Source organism: Microcaecilia unicolor, chromosome 7, assembly GCF_901765095.1.
Source record: "Microcaecilia unicolor chromosome 7, aMicUni1.1, whole genome shotgun sequence".
Lineage (NCBI taxonomy): Eukaryota > Metazoa > Chordata > Amphibia > Gymnophiona > Siphonopidae > Microcaecilia > Microcaecilia unicolor.
Genome location: NC_044037.1, coordinates 182,564,682 through 182,580,240, shown reverse-complemented (window position 1 = coordinate 182,580,240; position 15,559 = coordinate 182,564,682). Strand labels below are relative to the sequence as shown.

The 15,559-nt window shown below is 43.2% G+C and overlaps 1 protein-coding gene across 1 annotated transcript in view; it reads left to right on the top strand.

Annotated features, from left to right (window-relative positions):
• The window catches only part of ITGB2 (integrin subunit beta 2), a 139,803-nt gene that overhangs the window by 80,031 nt on the left and 44,213 nt on the right, over window positions 1–15,559 (top strand). Inside the window, exons 8-9 of the mRNA XM_030208868.1 lie at window positions 1,987–2,082; window positions 6,562–6,651. Coding sequence (XP_030064728.1) covers window positions 1,987–2,082; window positions 6,562–6,651 — 186 coding nt within the window. The remainder of the gene's footprint in view (window positions 1–1,986; window positions 2,083–6,561; window positions 6,652–15,559) is intronic.

The window sequence follows — 15,559 nt, the reverse complement described above, 5'->3', positions numbered from 1 at the left end:
CAATATATACCCTGGTTATACCAAAAGATAGTAAATAAAACTAATACATACACAGATATCTGGCTACTCTGACTATGACTATTGTCCCCTTCAATACACTCTTTGTTTATATAAATCCCAGGTCTTGAGAACCCATAACCAGCATTTCCATTTTCAGCAATTTTTAGGTTCTAATATATTTATTGATGTTAAACCACAGTAGTCCCATCCAACCTTATTAACGGGCTTCAAGTCAGCTCAAAACCTATACCATAACAGCAGAATGATAAAAGCAATCAGTCTTTGACAAAATTCCCCCCCCCCCTAAACCTTACCCACTTTATATTTCCAGTTGTTATCAACTTCAGTGCCCTATCCCCAATGTAAAATCAGTAGTTTAACATATTTACAGCCATATCCTAAGCTAATTTAAACCAGTTGAACTCCCTTAGTTATCCTATTAATCTCTTCCTGTACCCCCCAACTGGTAGCCTTCCCACATTAATAACAAAATTAGTTGTTTTACCCCTATGTAAACGATACCTATATTCACCGTCAGAATTTTAAAAATTTGGATAAAAACCATCTTGCTGAGGGTAATTCTGTAAATAGGTGTCTCTTTCTAGACACCAACAATACACCTATTTGGAGCATATTCTACAAAGAAAAGTAGGTACCTACTTTTCTTTTAAAAATGCCAGCATAACAAGTTAACTACTTACCTATAATTTAGGCACGAGCACTTAAGCTGCCATAGAGTGTGTAAATATGAGAAAAATGATAGTATTTTAATCTATGCATGTGAAATTTGCATACCACCCACACCCCACCCAATCTTCACCTACCTGCAAAGAAAGTATGACACATCAAATATTGATGTGTACTTACAGAATTACACATAGCAGGAAACTGCTCATTAAAGCACGTGTTCACATATGTGGGTAAATCTAGACAGTTCCTTAAAGAATTATCCCCAAAGTGGGCTAAGTCTGTCTGCTTACAGGGAAAACGCTACAGTGTTGGTCTTGAAGCAATAAGAGCATTTAGAGCCATTGCCTACCATCCTTCTGCTTCACTGTGTGGGTTATTTCCAAAGAAACTTCTAGAGGCCCTGATAACCCTTGGATGTCACAAACTAATTTGCAGACAAATGCAAGGACCCATGGAACTAGAACAGAGGTTCTCAACCTAGTCCTTTGGACACACCAAGCCAGTCTGGATTTCCAGATATCCACCAATGAATATGCATGAGAGATTTGCATACAACGGAGGCAGCGAAAGCAAATTTATCTCATACATATTGTGGGTATTGTGAAAACCTGACTGGCTAGGTATGTCCTGAAGACTGGGTTGAGAACCCCTGAACTAGAGTAATACCATCTCTTAGTATATGAATTTAAATATAAGTTCAGTAAGAGACCACGGGGATTTTACACACATAGGGGAAAATTCTATAAATAGCGTTCAAAATTCAGTGTTGAAAAAAATTGGTACTGAGCAGTATTCTATAACAGACATTCCGGGATTGGTGCCCTTTACAGAATAGCACATAACACTGCGATTTCCACTCAACTTTGGGCATGAGGAGTTACACCAACTGAAACCAGGTATAAATCCCAGCATGCAAGTTGGGCATAGATCCCCCAAATTCTATAATACTGCTTGCATTTTAAGGAAACATGCCTGGCTCACCCATGTCCCTCCCACAACCACACCCCCTTTGTAGATCCATGTGGAACACCTATGCTCTATTCTATAAATGGGCACGTAGGGGTGATTTAGCATGGAGCCGCCCTGTCTGCCCTGTTTTGGTGCCTTGCATCTGTTGAAATGCTTTTCTCACGCTGAAAATTTGGCACTGAAGTAGCGCCTAACATTCGGTGCCATATATAGAATTTTCCCCATATTGTAAACTGTTCATTGCTAAAGCACCCTTGAGCTAACTTATTTCTATTATGTTATGTGGGCTCTGTGTATGAATTAATTGTATGTACATTTTTAAACTAGGATTATCCCTCTGTTGGTCAACTGGCACAGAAACTTGCTGAAAATAACATTCAACCCATTTTTGCAGTTACCAGTAACATGGTAAAAACTTACCAGGTAAGTGAAAGATTCTTCTTTTAATTATGCATTTTGGACTAGATTCTATATATCACATCTAAAAAAATTGGTGCTGAAATTAAATACATCTAGGCGTATTCTATAAAGTATGCCTAAATTTATGCTCACTTTATAGAATAAGCCTAACTTTCCAAGCAGTTTATAAAATATGCCGAGCACCCCTCCATGCGACTAGTCGCAGGCAGTTATGCCAAGTAAAACTCAGGCCAGGTGTATTCTATAACCACATGCATAAATTTTAGAAATGCCCATGACCCGCCCATTCCACACCCATGGCCATGCCCCTTTTTCAACTATGCTACTTAGAATTTACATTCATCAATCAGAATACCCCGTGCCGTAGCGAGGGCGGCTGACACCCGGGGCGGGTCGCCACTATCCTCCCCCCCCCCCGGGTGCAGCATGGTGCACCCCCCCCCTCGGCGCGCACCCCACCCCCCGGAGCGCTTACCACTACCATAGAAAACGGGGCAGGCGGGCGAGAGGGCCATTCCGCCCGGAGTGCACGTCGCTGGGAGCTGCATCGGCTCCACTGGTTCCCTGCTCTCTCTGCCCCGGAACAGGAAGTAACCTGTTCCGGGGCAGAGGGAGCAGGGAACCAGCGGAGCCGACACCCCCCCAGCGGCGTGCACCCGGGGTGGACCGCCACACCGCCCCCCCCTTCCTACGCCACTGCAGAATACAACTGGATTTGTGCATGCAACTTAAGTCATACTATACAGAATCCTGGGGTTTATGCTTTATTTTTGTACACTGCTCTGGTTAGTCCTTTTGGGGTTGGAAGAGCAGGTTATACATTTTGTAATAAGTGATAATTATTTGCTAATAGATGTGCCTGATTTAAATTTGTTGATAGTGAAAGCCTAAATATCAATATATTCAGCCATCATGGTCAGCATTTTTTTTTTAAACGCTAGACATAGTAGCCAAAAAAAAATTCAGTTATTCAGTGCCACTATCCAGATAATGACTAGTGCTGAATATCCAAACAAGATGATCAGTGCCAAAATTTATCCGGATTGTGACAATATACAATCTTAGGACAGGAAAATAATAAAGCTACAAGTTAATCGCAGTTAACTATGTGATTAATGTATCAATCAGTAGACCTGATTAAATATTTTAAAATCATGATTAAAGAATTTTATTGTGCTGGACCATCTCCTGTCTCCTCCAAATGTCTCTTCTGCTCTATTCCACTCCCAACCGCTGTCCTCAGCATGATCTAGCATCTTTCCTTCCAAAAAGGATTCAACATCACCCCCTGCATGTCAGTCTTCCTTAAAAATAGTCTTCTGTTGGTCCCCAGCAGCGGCAGTGGTGCACATATGCTGCCTGTGGTCTGCTCCAAAGCTTTCCATCTAGCCCGTTCTGCCTCCTCTGATATCACGTCCTGTTTTTGCATGGGCGGAATGGGTCAGAGGGAAAGCTTCGGACCTGGCTGCAGGCAGCCACTGCCAGGGACCAACAGAAGACCATCTTGAAGGAAGACTGGATGAGAGGGGAATTGAGAGGGGGCAGATGCCGAACCCTGAGTGGCTGGAGTGGAGTGAGCTGCAAACCTGCAAACAGAACAGGAGGGGTCACCAATGGAAGCTATTGTCCAACAGCTACAAAAAAATTTGAGCTGCTCAGCACCAAGTTTGTGTTGCTAATCATGAGGGTGGAGGGGAGGGAGGGTGAGGTACTGAACAATAGGATGGAGGGAGAGAGAAAGAGATTATGGACCTAGGGGAAGAAGAAAGGGAGAGAAGAAATAGAAAGGGATATATGTTGGATCTGGGGGGGGGGGGGGGGCAAGAGGGAGGGAGATTATCAGTCCTTTAGGGAAGGGAAGGGTTTGATATTCTGCTTTTCTACAGTTACAATCAAAGCAGTTTATATATTATATACAGGTATTTATTTTGTACCTGGGACAATGGAGATTTAAGTGATTTGCCCAGGGTCACAAGGAGCTGCAACAGGAAATAAATAGATAAATGTAAAAAAAACAAATTTTAATCACATGATTAATTGCACTTAGAATTGTTAATCATGTGAGTAATCACAATTAAAATTTTTAATCAAAATGCAGCCCTAAAATAAAATAAACAAACAAAAAAAGAAAACTAAGATGATACAGTACCTTTTTTTGGACTAACTTAATAGAGATTTTGAACAATTTCGAAAGCTGGATCTTTCTTCCTTAGGCCAGGACAATAGCGGTGGGATATCCAGTCAGCAATGTCAGACAAACAGACTGAGACTTGGGCCTGGATTCCCAGTGAAATTTCAGGTGTAGAGATGTAGATCTGGGATAGTCATGGTACTAAAAACCATGGGAGGAAGTCAAAACAACCAAGGGGAAAAAAACAGAGAAAAAGAGGCTCATAACAGAGCCCAGAAGTACACTGGTTGATAGTGGGATAGCAATGGAAAAGGATCCACCAGAGCATACACTACAAGTGTGATGGGAGAGTAAAATGAAAATCAAGATCGAATATAGTTCTGAAATCTAAGTGAGGGCAATGTAGCAAGGCGTAGGTTGTGATCATCAGTGTCAGAAGCAGTGGGTAGGTCAAGAAGGATGAGGATTAAGGGAAACCCTTAGATTTTGCTAGGAACAGATCACTGGACACTGGCAAGGGCTGTGTCTGTAGAATGTAAAGGGTGAACGTCAAATTGGAGTGGATCAAGACAGTGGCGTTCCTAGGGGGGGCGGTGGGGGCGGTCCGCCCCTGGTGCACGCCGCCGGGGGGGGATGCCGCGCGCGCCTGCCCTCCGTTGTTCGATGCTTCTTCTCTGCCCCGGAACAGGTTACTTCTTGTTCCGGGGCAGAGAAGAAGCATCAAACAGAGGAATGGCGCAGCGCGGCACCCCCCCCCCCCCCCGGCGGTGTGCACCGGCGGGGGGGAGGGGGGTTCCTTCATGGGGGTGTCCTTTCGCCGGGGGGGTCCGCGTGGCATCGGGGGGGCGCTGCACCCGGGGGGGGCGGGGCGCACTGGCGATCCGCCCCGGGTGCCAGCCCCCCTAGGAACGCCACTGGATCAAGAATAGCTTTAGATGAAAGAAAGTCAAGGCAATGGTGGTGAACAATTAACAAGTAACTTGTATGCGAAAGGGAGGAGGGAGATGGATGATAGTTGAAAGGGCAAGTAGGGCCAGTGAATGTTTTTTGAAGAGTGGTGTATTCACATCATGTTTGAAGGGATCAGGAACAGCTGCAGTGGAAAGTGATAGGTTGAGGATATGACAGATGGAAGTGATGACAGCATGTACAATAGAGCTGAGTAGATGAATGGGATCAGAGGAACATGTAGTGATTTTGGAGGAGGAGAAAATATGTGCAGTTTCTTCCTCTGTTATTGTAGAAAAGGAATAAAGAGTAGCAGGGATTGAAGGAAGGACGTGAGAATATAGAGGAAGGGAAGATGGAAGTGATCTTGTTGAGAACTCAAGATTAACCTTATGAACTTGGTTATGGAACTACTCAGTCATAATCTGGGCAGGAATTGAAGGTTAGAGGTGGATGCACTTTGAGGAGAGAGCTCAGAGTGGCAAAGAGAATATGAGGGTTTGAGGCAAGAAGGTTTGTCAAATGGACATAGTCCTTTGGCAAGTGCAATACTACTACTACTATATACTACAATAGCAGACTGGAAGAAGGTAAGCAAGAATTTGAAAGTATGAAGTCACTGCTTTGATGGTCTGACCCTAAGCGGGTAATCAAATAAAATGAACTTTGATGAACCTTGAGCATGGATGCGGGATTTCAGCCAAAGGTGCTTTGCAGACCAGGTACAGAAACCTAGGTTGGAGATTCTGGAGGTCAGCCAAGGCTGATGTTTGGTATGCCTTATAAGATGGGGAATAAGAGTAGCAAGAGTGTTCTGGGTAGAAGATAGTACAGTGTTGTAGGAAAACTGCCTCACTGACATGCTTAGATAGCATAATGTATGAGAGGAGAGATGAGACAGTGGTGGAGAGAGTGCTAGGGTCAAGAGCTCGAATGTTCCTAAATGTGTAGGTGATGATTGGATGAGACTGTGGAGGAGGGTGGTTAAGTGTGAATGTTTTCAGATGTGGGTCAGATGGGAAGAACTGAAGTAGAGGAGTTTGAGAGTGAGCAATTGGAGAGAAAGACAAAAATGAGGCAATACTGGTAGCTATGCTGGTGAGTAGGGCTAGTGGAGCATAGCTTAATGTTGGATGAGTAGAACTAGTGATGTTGTCCCCAGTGAATTAGCTTGGTCTTCAGGACTGAAAAGGAGGTGGATTGGAATAGAGAAGAGGTTCCCAGAAACTCAAGGGCTATTTATTGTGCTGCTGGACCCACAAAGAGTGATGCTTGATTTGAAAAGGAGTATTGTTCAAAGCCTGCAAGTGAAAATAAATGCAGCCTTTGTTCCAATGCAGACAGTTCGAAAACCGCCTATTCTGTACAAATATCGCTCTTCTAGTATTCCTATCTTTTTACAGGAACTGAGTAAACTGATTCCAAAGTCTGTAGTAGGTGAGCTGTCACAGGATTCCAGCAATGTCCTCCAGCTAATTAAAGATGCTTATCAAGTAAGTTTTTGAATGAGATCTGCATCTTGAATAGAAATGTGATATCAACCATGTGCATTACCCACGTAGGTGTAGTAAAAGATAAATCATAAAACTATGTCAATATGTGAAAGAACAATTATAAAAATATTCAAACAGTTATTAAGAAGAAGGAACCACAATGTTTGTCTTGCATAAGTCTTCATTTCCTTTGACTGAGTAGAAGACTCTTTTTGCTGCAATAACAGCATGAGTTCTTTAGGATAAGCGTCCTACCAACTTTGCACAGCAGGACGCAGCAGTTTTTACCAATTCTTTTGGCATAATAACTTAAACACTTTCAAGTTGGCTTGAGATTGTCAGTGGATTCAAGTAGTCCCACATGAACTTTATCTCATCTCAACATCACTCTGTATTTGTAAACACCGGAGACTGCAAATGCACCTCCGGTACGATGTAAGCCACATTGAGCCTGCAAATAGGTGGGAAAATGTGGGATACAAATGCAACAAATAAATAAATAAATATGTGTAACTTCTAAACATTTATGCATGTAATACATGTGAGTGCCTAGGTTATCAAACTGCCTCGTTTGTATATGTCTTTCCTTTTGCAGTGGCTTCTGTTTTATCTATCTCCCGTACAGGCCACATTTCTGGAGTAATCTTGAAACACCAAAGGATACCAAAATGTGCCTTTCACCAAGTAGCATAAGGAAAATTCTGGGTCCTTGCTCCAGAGATGTGTATTAATTAGTGATGCAATGGGGGTTGTGCTAACATGACAATCCCAGTAGCAGAAGAAGCAGTTTCCCTGTAGTTTGGAGGGAGCTATATATCTGGTGGATGGAGAGGCTAAGTAGTGTTTCCTCCATTATAACCCACCCTAAGGAAGGCCAGGTAAGATAGGAGAGGCCTAAGGAGCCTTGAGCTAGGGCAACAGTCTGCTGAAACAAATCCTGGATTGCTGCTATGGTGGTTGTTATAGGAGCACTGCACCATAGGCCTACTCTTCTTAACCTGAAGGCCACCATCTTTACATAAGAAGAGCAAGGAGGATAGATCCTATAAGGATCTGTTTAGGGGACTGTTGGATACTGAAAGAAGAAGTGAGGCTTCTTCTGGGACAGCCTCGAAACACTATACCATGTGATGCACTTGCTTAGAGTGCACCACAAGGAGGCTGTAGTGGATTTGCCACACTATTAGCAAAAGGATAACTAGGCAAAGAGGATCCAGTAGAGGCCCATCAGTGCTCCATTTCAGAAGAAAAGAGGACAGAGTCATCCAAGGAGATCAAAAACTGGGAGCTCTAACTGACCTTTTTGCTCCTAAAGGACTTTAATATTTGGACTGTACAAATTGCCTTTTGTTTTATACCCTTTCCCTTTGTACATATTATTGTGGAAATTTACAGACTAAAGGAAGTAACAAAGGAGGGAAGTTACTAACCTGCATTACGGAAACAAAGCATGATATTTGCTTCTTAACATGCATTAAAATGGCAATTTCATGTTTCATTTTACCCTAACACACATTAGTATAAGGCAATATAAGCTATATAATAATGAAATGCAGAACATACAAATACATGCAAATTTATGCAAATCAAATTATGCAGTTTGCTTTTAATGTTGCAAGCTGTGTTACTCATGGAAGAATAACACCAGCTTCAAACTGGCATTACTTTTTTCCCTCAGAGCATGGAGCAGCTAACATGCAGTCTGATTCTCTGGAGAGTGTTCTTACAAGGGTGATGCAAAGTTATTGTCATGCAGACACCTCCAATCAAATCCTCCAACCCCCAAAAGGGGTTGAGGGCAAAAGCGATTCCGAGTCATTCAAAATGGTGTCAATTAACCCCCAGCAGTAGTCCCACTAGGGGTAAAGCTGCCAAATGGGGTCTGGTCCAGAGGGGGGTAGCACTGACTGGGGATCACTGATGCCATCAGTCCCTGGATACCAGAAAAAACCCTGTAGGTCCCAGGAGGTCTGGGCTTAGTGGCTTGATGCTCCAGAAACAAAAAATAATGCAGCTTGTGAGGTTGATTACAAACTGTGTTATACATTTATCATGGGAGTTACTAACTTGCTGTACTGAATTACTGCAGGTTAGTGACTCCAAGGGAAAATTAAGCTGCAGTAAAATGCAATATTTTACCAAAGATTAGTAACTAGTCTCCTAAATCTTTTTTTAGCGCCTCTGGATCCACCCTCACCTCAACACATGGAGGGCCACCTACATATTGAATGGTCAAGATTTTTCCCAGGCCCAACCAGAAACCTCTGCATTTATTTATTTATTTTTATTTTATTAGGATATAATCAATTTACAAGTCATAACACTTGAACAAGAAATTCAGAAAAGAAAAGCTTTACATCAGTAATATAACAACTAAGGAAAACAAATGGTTAATCTCCTTTTAGACCACAATTGTGGGGGGTACGTAACATGGAGCTCAGGAGAAAAGCTACACAATATCATTACACAGGTCACAACATAAACACTATAGCACGCTATTCCCCACCCCTTTTACTTATTCTCAACCGAGGGTAATACGGTATGAATCTTTTTCAAATCTATAAAGGCACGTAACTGTTCCAGAAGTAAAAAAAAGACATATTTTATGCCAAGATATTTAACAACACATTTGTATGGGTAATTAAGATAAAAGGAAGCCCCTAATGCCAAAGTGTCCATTCTTAAAGCCAAAGATGCTTTCTCCTATCTTGTGTTTGCTTTGTTACGTCTGGAAATATCCAAACTTTTTTCCCATAGAACAAAGTTTGTAAATTACAGAGGGATAACCTTCTCACCGCTTCCAAATCTTGCTCAAATGAGACCAATAAGGTCGTCCTTTCCGAGTCTGAAGATAATGATGTTTCCAAGAGTTCAGATATATTTAATAGGTCTTTCTTTTCTTGACCAGACATTTCCAGAAAATTCTCCAAGATTTCTTATTAGGTAAATAGTATATCCGATATATCGGTGGAATCATTTCCGGGGTAAATTTCAAAATCTCAAGCAAATATTTCTTAAATACTTCCAAAGGGGTAATACCCGGAGATTTGGGGAAATTCAGAAAGCGAAGATTTAATCTACGATTATAATTTTCTATCTGTTCAATCTTACGGTGTAATATCGTTTTATCTTTTACCACCATTGCGGTACAATCTTGCAAATTCTTTACATCTTCTTTAATTTTATCCACTTGAGTGTTAAATTCCATCTTTATAGCTACTAAGGTGATAAAGTTTCAACAGTACTCACTAAAGTCGAGACTTCAGTTGTAGATTAAGCCACTGTATTATCCAGCTGCTGGAGAGCTTCCCAGATAGTCTCCAGCGTTACCGACTCTGACTGTTTGAATGGTGTTAACATGCGCAATTGAAGCACAGAAAGGCTTCAACTCTCCCAGTGGTCCCGTGTTCTCAATTCCTCGATCCGGAGGACTTCCTGCAGCTTTTTCAAGTTCAGGAGGCCTCCACTGAGATATGGGCCCTTCGGGGAGAGGTGGCTGGTTAAGCGCCGGAGGAGAAAGAGTGGCATCTAGATCCAAGTCTCCGGTGTCTCCTCCTCCTGGAGCAACAGCAGGGATTTCCCCGGCATTATGGATGGGAACTTTCGTTGCGAACCTCTCAATGGTTTGCTGCTGAGGTGAGGAGGTTCTGGCCAACAAGGAACCAGCCTTGACCATCCCTTTACGTTTTGTATGAGGCATTAAGTCTGAAGAAAAGTTTTAATTCAGCGCTTTCCACGAGAGAGTCAAGCAGCGATCAGCAGCGTGGCGCCATCTTGACATGCCCCCCCACCTCTGCATTTATTAAGTAATCTTAAGCCTCACAGTGATATTCCTCAGTGTTTCCTTAACTCATGGTCAATCATTTTGGAGGGATGGCCTGATCAAGAGTATCTTTGCGGTGTAAAATGGTTCCAGCTTTACAATGACGAGATATTCAGATTCAAAAACTGAACATAGAAAGTGCTCTCTTGCAATTAAATATGCTTACTATGATTGTTTCCTGATATCACAAGATTGCTTCAGATGTTTCCAGCTATAAAGTCTTTCTTCTTCTTTCAAGGTAATCCCTCTACTCAGTTCAAGAAATATTTTGATGATGGCTTTAGTAAGATTTACTTCTGGCATATACACTCTCTCATGAGCATATTCCACTCCCATATTGAAGAACTGGATTGGGAAAAGAACTCCAATGTGGAATAGAATTTGGTGCATAGTGTCCTCCTTGAACAAAAGGCCCAGCACTCATGTCCCTAAATATCAAGGGAAATGCTGGACCAAAAGCTTAAGGAGGACTGGTTGAAGGGTGCAACATACTTTGTGACAGAGTACAAAATATGCACACCACATGCATAGAGTATTTGGAGATGTTTATGTATATTTAATATTTTCTATACCGCTCCATCTGGCAGATAGATCAAAGCTGAAATTCAAAGAATAGAAAGGAACACCAAAATAGAGATAGTACAGAACCAATTATAGAAACTTGAAGTAAAATGGAACCTCGTCAAACCTATTATGCTTCATATGGATTGCACTGAATAAGATACTAAGTAGGGAGGTTATCAACATAGGCTACTGTTAAGATAGGTTATATTACCACAACCACAACTTGTGTTATTTTAGGACAGGTTTAATTTTATGCAGTGAGACCTAGTTACTAATAACTGGGGTTAACAGTAAAGTAACCCATCTTAATGTTAGATCACATTGATAACTTACTCCCTAAATTGGACTGACTAGAAGCCTGTGTCAAATACATGATAGAAAAAGGTGTGGAAAGATGACATTGAGGGGGTAATCCTACGAAGAGAGCACCAACATTTAAGTGCCACCCACATGCGTGCACATACATTCCAGCTATGGGTTATTCTATAATATGGCGCCTAAATGCGATGGCATGCAAAATAATAACTCCCTAATTTTGGATGTGAGTTAACAAAAATAAAAACAACAAGAAAATATCAATGATACATTCTAATATAGCAAACCCTCAAAGCCCCTAATAAAAGAAAAGAAGGATTCCAGCAAGTGGGAGAGAGAATTTTCATAAATCAACAAAAGGAAAAACTAATAAACACTCATCTTAACACAACATGTATGCTTGATCCAATTCCCTCGTCCTCGTTGAAAGTTCCAACTCTTGAATCAGTGCAAGGAGCTGGGATAGTAGTAAATGCAGGTCAGGCCCACCACACCAGCAGGGGTGTGTCTGACTGGACTTCCTTAAATACTGCTATTGCTAAGACACTCATCATGCTGGTCTGATGGAATCCTCTGAGGGCAGGCTTCTGCCTTTTGTGGTTATATTTCTAGGAGCTTTATAACATACACGTACTTTCAGAATCTACCCATGCTATACCCAAATTTCTCCCCAAACACGCTATATCTGGGTTATGTTCATTACATACCTACTTGTCATAGGGCATGCGTGTACATTTAGATACTTTTATAAGTAGTATTTTGCACACAGATATGTTTACATATATGTGCAAAAGATTCTTGATAAAATTACACCCTCTCCTATGATGGGATGGATTCTATGTCCTTGGCATGGAGCAGAAGATGGAATTTCTTCTGCAAAAATCTGAGATGGCCATGAGGACGAGTCAATGATAAAGGCTGATCTAGGGGACGGCTGATGAATTTGAGACAGTGTCAATCCCAGATTATAGAGAGGACCCATGTGTTTGTTGTGGTTTCCTCTTAAACATTTGTGGTATATTATCAAATAAATAAAACACTATATATTAGTTTATGTTGAATTTAAGAGAATGAATATTTAACTACAAATTTAGCATGAATAGAAAAGAAATGTATTCCTTTACGAAGAAGAAATTAGTGTATACCAGTCTGTTTCTATTATCTAGACTGCACTTGTAAATATAGGGTACATGCACCCTTGGGGTACTGTCTCTAAATGCCCCAATTTCTCTCTTCATAGTTGGACTAGTGGTGCATGTTTGTAAGAGACCTGGAGGCACCAGAGAGTTGCACTGCATACATCAACAGCAGAATTAATCCACAGCGTGAGCCCTGCAGTTGAGGCAGTTGCATTACAGTTTTATTGGCCCTCTTTGCTAATTCTAGCAGTCTTCCAGTATATAGATTGCCAGCTTTATGTCACATGTGGTGCAGTGGCGTAGCCAGAAGTCAATTTTTGGGTGGGCCAACAGGTTGGATGGGTGGGCACTAGACAGTGGTGTGCTGGTAAATGTTTAACAACAGGCTCTCTCCCCGGTCCACCTCTGCGCCCGTCCACCTCCCCCCCCCCCCCCCCCACCTCCCCTTAAAAATTGCAGAGCTGGCTATAGCCGGGGAGAGAGTCTGGGAGGGGGGGGGGGCAATGCATTACTGTCTCCAGGAAAAAAAAATTAAATGATCCCAGGTTCCAATTTAATTCATGTTTAATGTGGGATAAAATGCCATAAATAAGTAAATAAATATAAACTTTTAATGTTGAGCACCTGATTCTCAAAGTGGACATATTCTAAACACTATAATGAAAATAAAATGATTTTTTTCTACCTTTGTTGTCTGGTGACTGTTTTTCTGATCATGCTGGCCCAGTATCCGATTCTGCTGCTATCTGTCCTCTTAACTCCGTTTCCAGGGCTTCCTTTCCATTTATTTCTTTACTTTCCTCCTTTCTTCTTCATTTCTTGCTCTATATCCATAAGTAAAAGCTGGGTCCTCTGCAGACTTGACTGTCTAGTGGATCCAGCTTCTGCCTATTTTCTTCATCCATGTGCAGTTTTTCTCCTCTCTTCCTTTTCCCTCATCTCATCTCCTTCCTCATTCTTCCATCCCCTCCATCCATGTCCAGCGTTTCTTCTCTCTCCCTTCCCTCTCATCCATCCATGTCCAGCAACCCTCCTCTCCCCTTCCCTCCATCCAGCAACCCTCCTCTCCCCTTCTTCCACCATGTCCAGCAACCCTCCTCTCCCCTTCCCTCCATCCCGCAACCCTCCTCTCCCCTTCTTCCACCATGTCCAGCAACCCTCCTCTCCCTTCCCTCCATCCAGCAACCCTCCTCTCCCCTTCTTCCACCATGTCCAGCAACCCTCCTCTCCCCTTCCCTCCATCCCGCAACCCTCCTCTCCCCTTCTTCCACCATGTCCAGCAACCCTCCTCTCCCTTCCCTCCATCCAGCAACCCTCCTCTCCCCTTCTTCCACCATGTCCAGCAACCCTCCTCTCCCCTTCCCTCCATCCAGCAACCCTCCTCTCCCCTTCTTCCACCATATCTAGCAACCCTCCTCTCCCCTTCTTCCACCATGTCCAGCAACCCTCCTCTCCCCTGCCCTCTCCTCTCCCCTTCTTCCACCATGTGCAGCAACCCTCCTCTCCCCTTCTTCCACCATGTCCAGCAACCCTCCTCTCCCCTTCCCTCCATCCAGCAACCCTCCTCTCCCCTTCTTCCACCATATCCAGCAAACCTCCTCTCCCCTTCTTCCACCATGTCCAGCAACCCTCCTCTCCCCTTCCCTCCATCCAGCAACCCTCCTCTCCCCTGCCCTCTCCTCTCCCCTTCTTCCACCATGTGCAGCAACCCTCCTCTCCTGTCTGCCCTGTTTCCTTCCGGGCCCCCCCGTACCTTTAAATATTACAGTTTTGCTGGAGTCGCGGGCAGCCGGCATTGAAGACATCGGCAGGCTTACGCCGGTTCCAGCAGCCTTCCCTTCCCTCGTTGCAAGTCGGATGATGGCTCCGTCCTCGTAGAAACAGGAAATACGTCAGAAGAGGGCGGAGCCATCATCCGACTTGCAACGAGGGAAGGGAAGGCTGCTGGAACCGGCGTAAGCCTGCCGATGTCTTCAATGCCGGCTGCCCGCGACTCCAGCAAAACTGTAATATTTAAAGGTACGGCGGGCGGCGGCGGCCGGAGCAGTGGCGGGCTGGGGAGGCAGATGCGGGATCGGAGCTCAGCCTGCTCCCTCCGCTCCGCTGCCTCCACTGCTGGGTGGGCCTGAAACAAAACTGGGCCCACCCAGGCCCACCCGTGGCTACGCCCCTGATGTGGTGCCATGATGTGCACCAGCATCTGACTGACATCAAGAACTTTTTTAACCTGTAGCCTCCGCTGCAACCGTTAGCTTGAATAGGAAGATGTTATTAGGAAGACAAATATTGTAATATAAACGGCATGTCCGATATCAGATTTTAAAGATGAGCCTGGTCTTTTCAACCATGAGCTTAGTTCTAGCAAGACAGATGCATTATTTGAGTAATTGTAAGGAACACCCCTGGGCAAGAGCATAAATGGAGAGGTGAGGTCCAGGACAGTGTCAAGAAAGGCAGACACCTGGCAAGCATCAGGAACCAGACATGGAGCAGTAATTATGTGTGAGACAGAAACCAAGAGTAGAGCAGAAATCAAACCTGAAACAAGTGGCAAAATACTCTAGGGGGTTACTTTTTTTTTTTTTGCCTCACGCTGTAGGTGCCTATAATGCTCATTTTCAAAGCAGATGGATGTCTTAAAATGCCTATAAAAAGCCCATCTGCTAAAAACATCCAAATCCTTTTTTTGGAAAGTCAGAATTTGGACATTTCATACTGCCGTTCGTCTAAATAGCAAAGGGGCGTATTGTGGGCGGGACTAGGGAGAGCCCAAAAGTATGATGTCCAACAGGGATTTTCAAATGGGAAGAAACGTCCATGTTTAAAAAGAAGGACATTTTCTATCTAGACCTGTTTCAGTCACATCCAAATTACAAAATGTTGCTCTAATTGAGCAGCTAACCTCTGGAGGGATTAAGGCATGACCCCTCCTTAATCCACCAGTGGTTGCTGTCCCTCTCCCTTGAAAGTGAAATTGGAAAGGAAAATCAAGTTCTATGTTAGCTACAGGTATTATAGCCATTCTGAACAAAACAGAAAATAGGTCAGAGGAGTAGTCTAGTGGTTA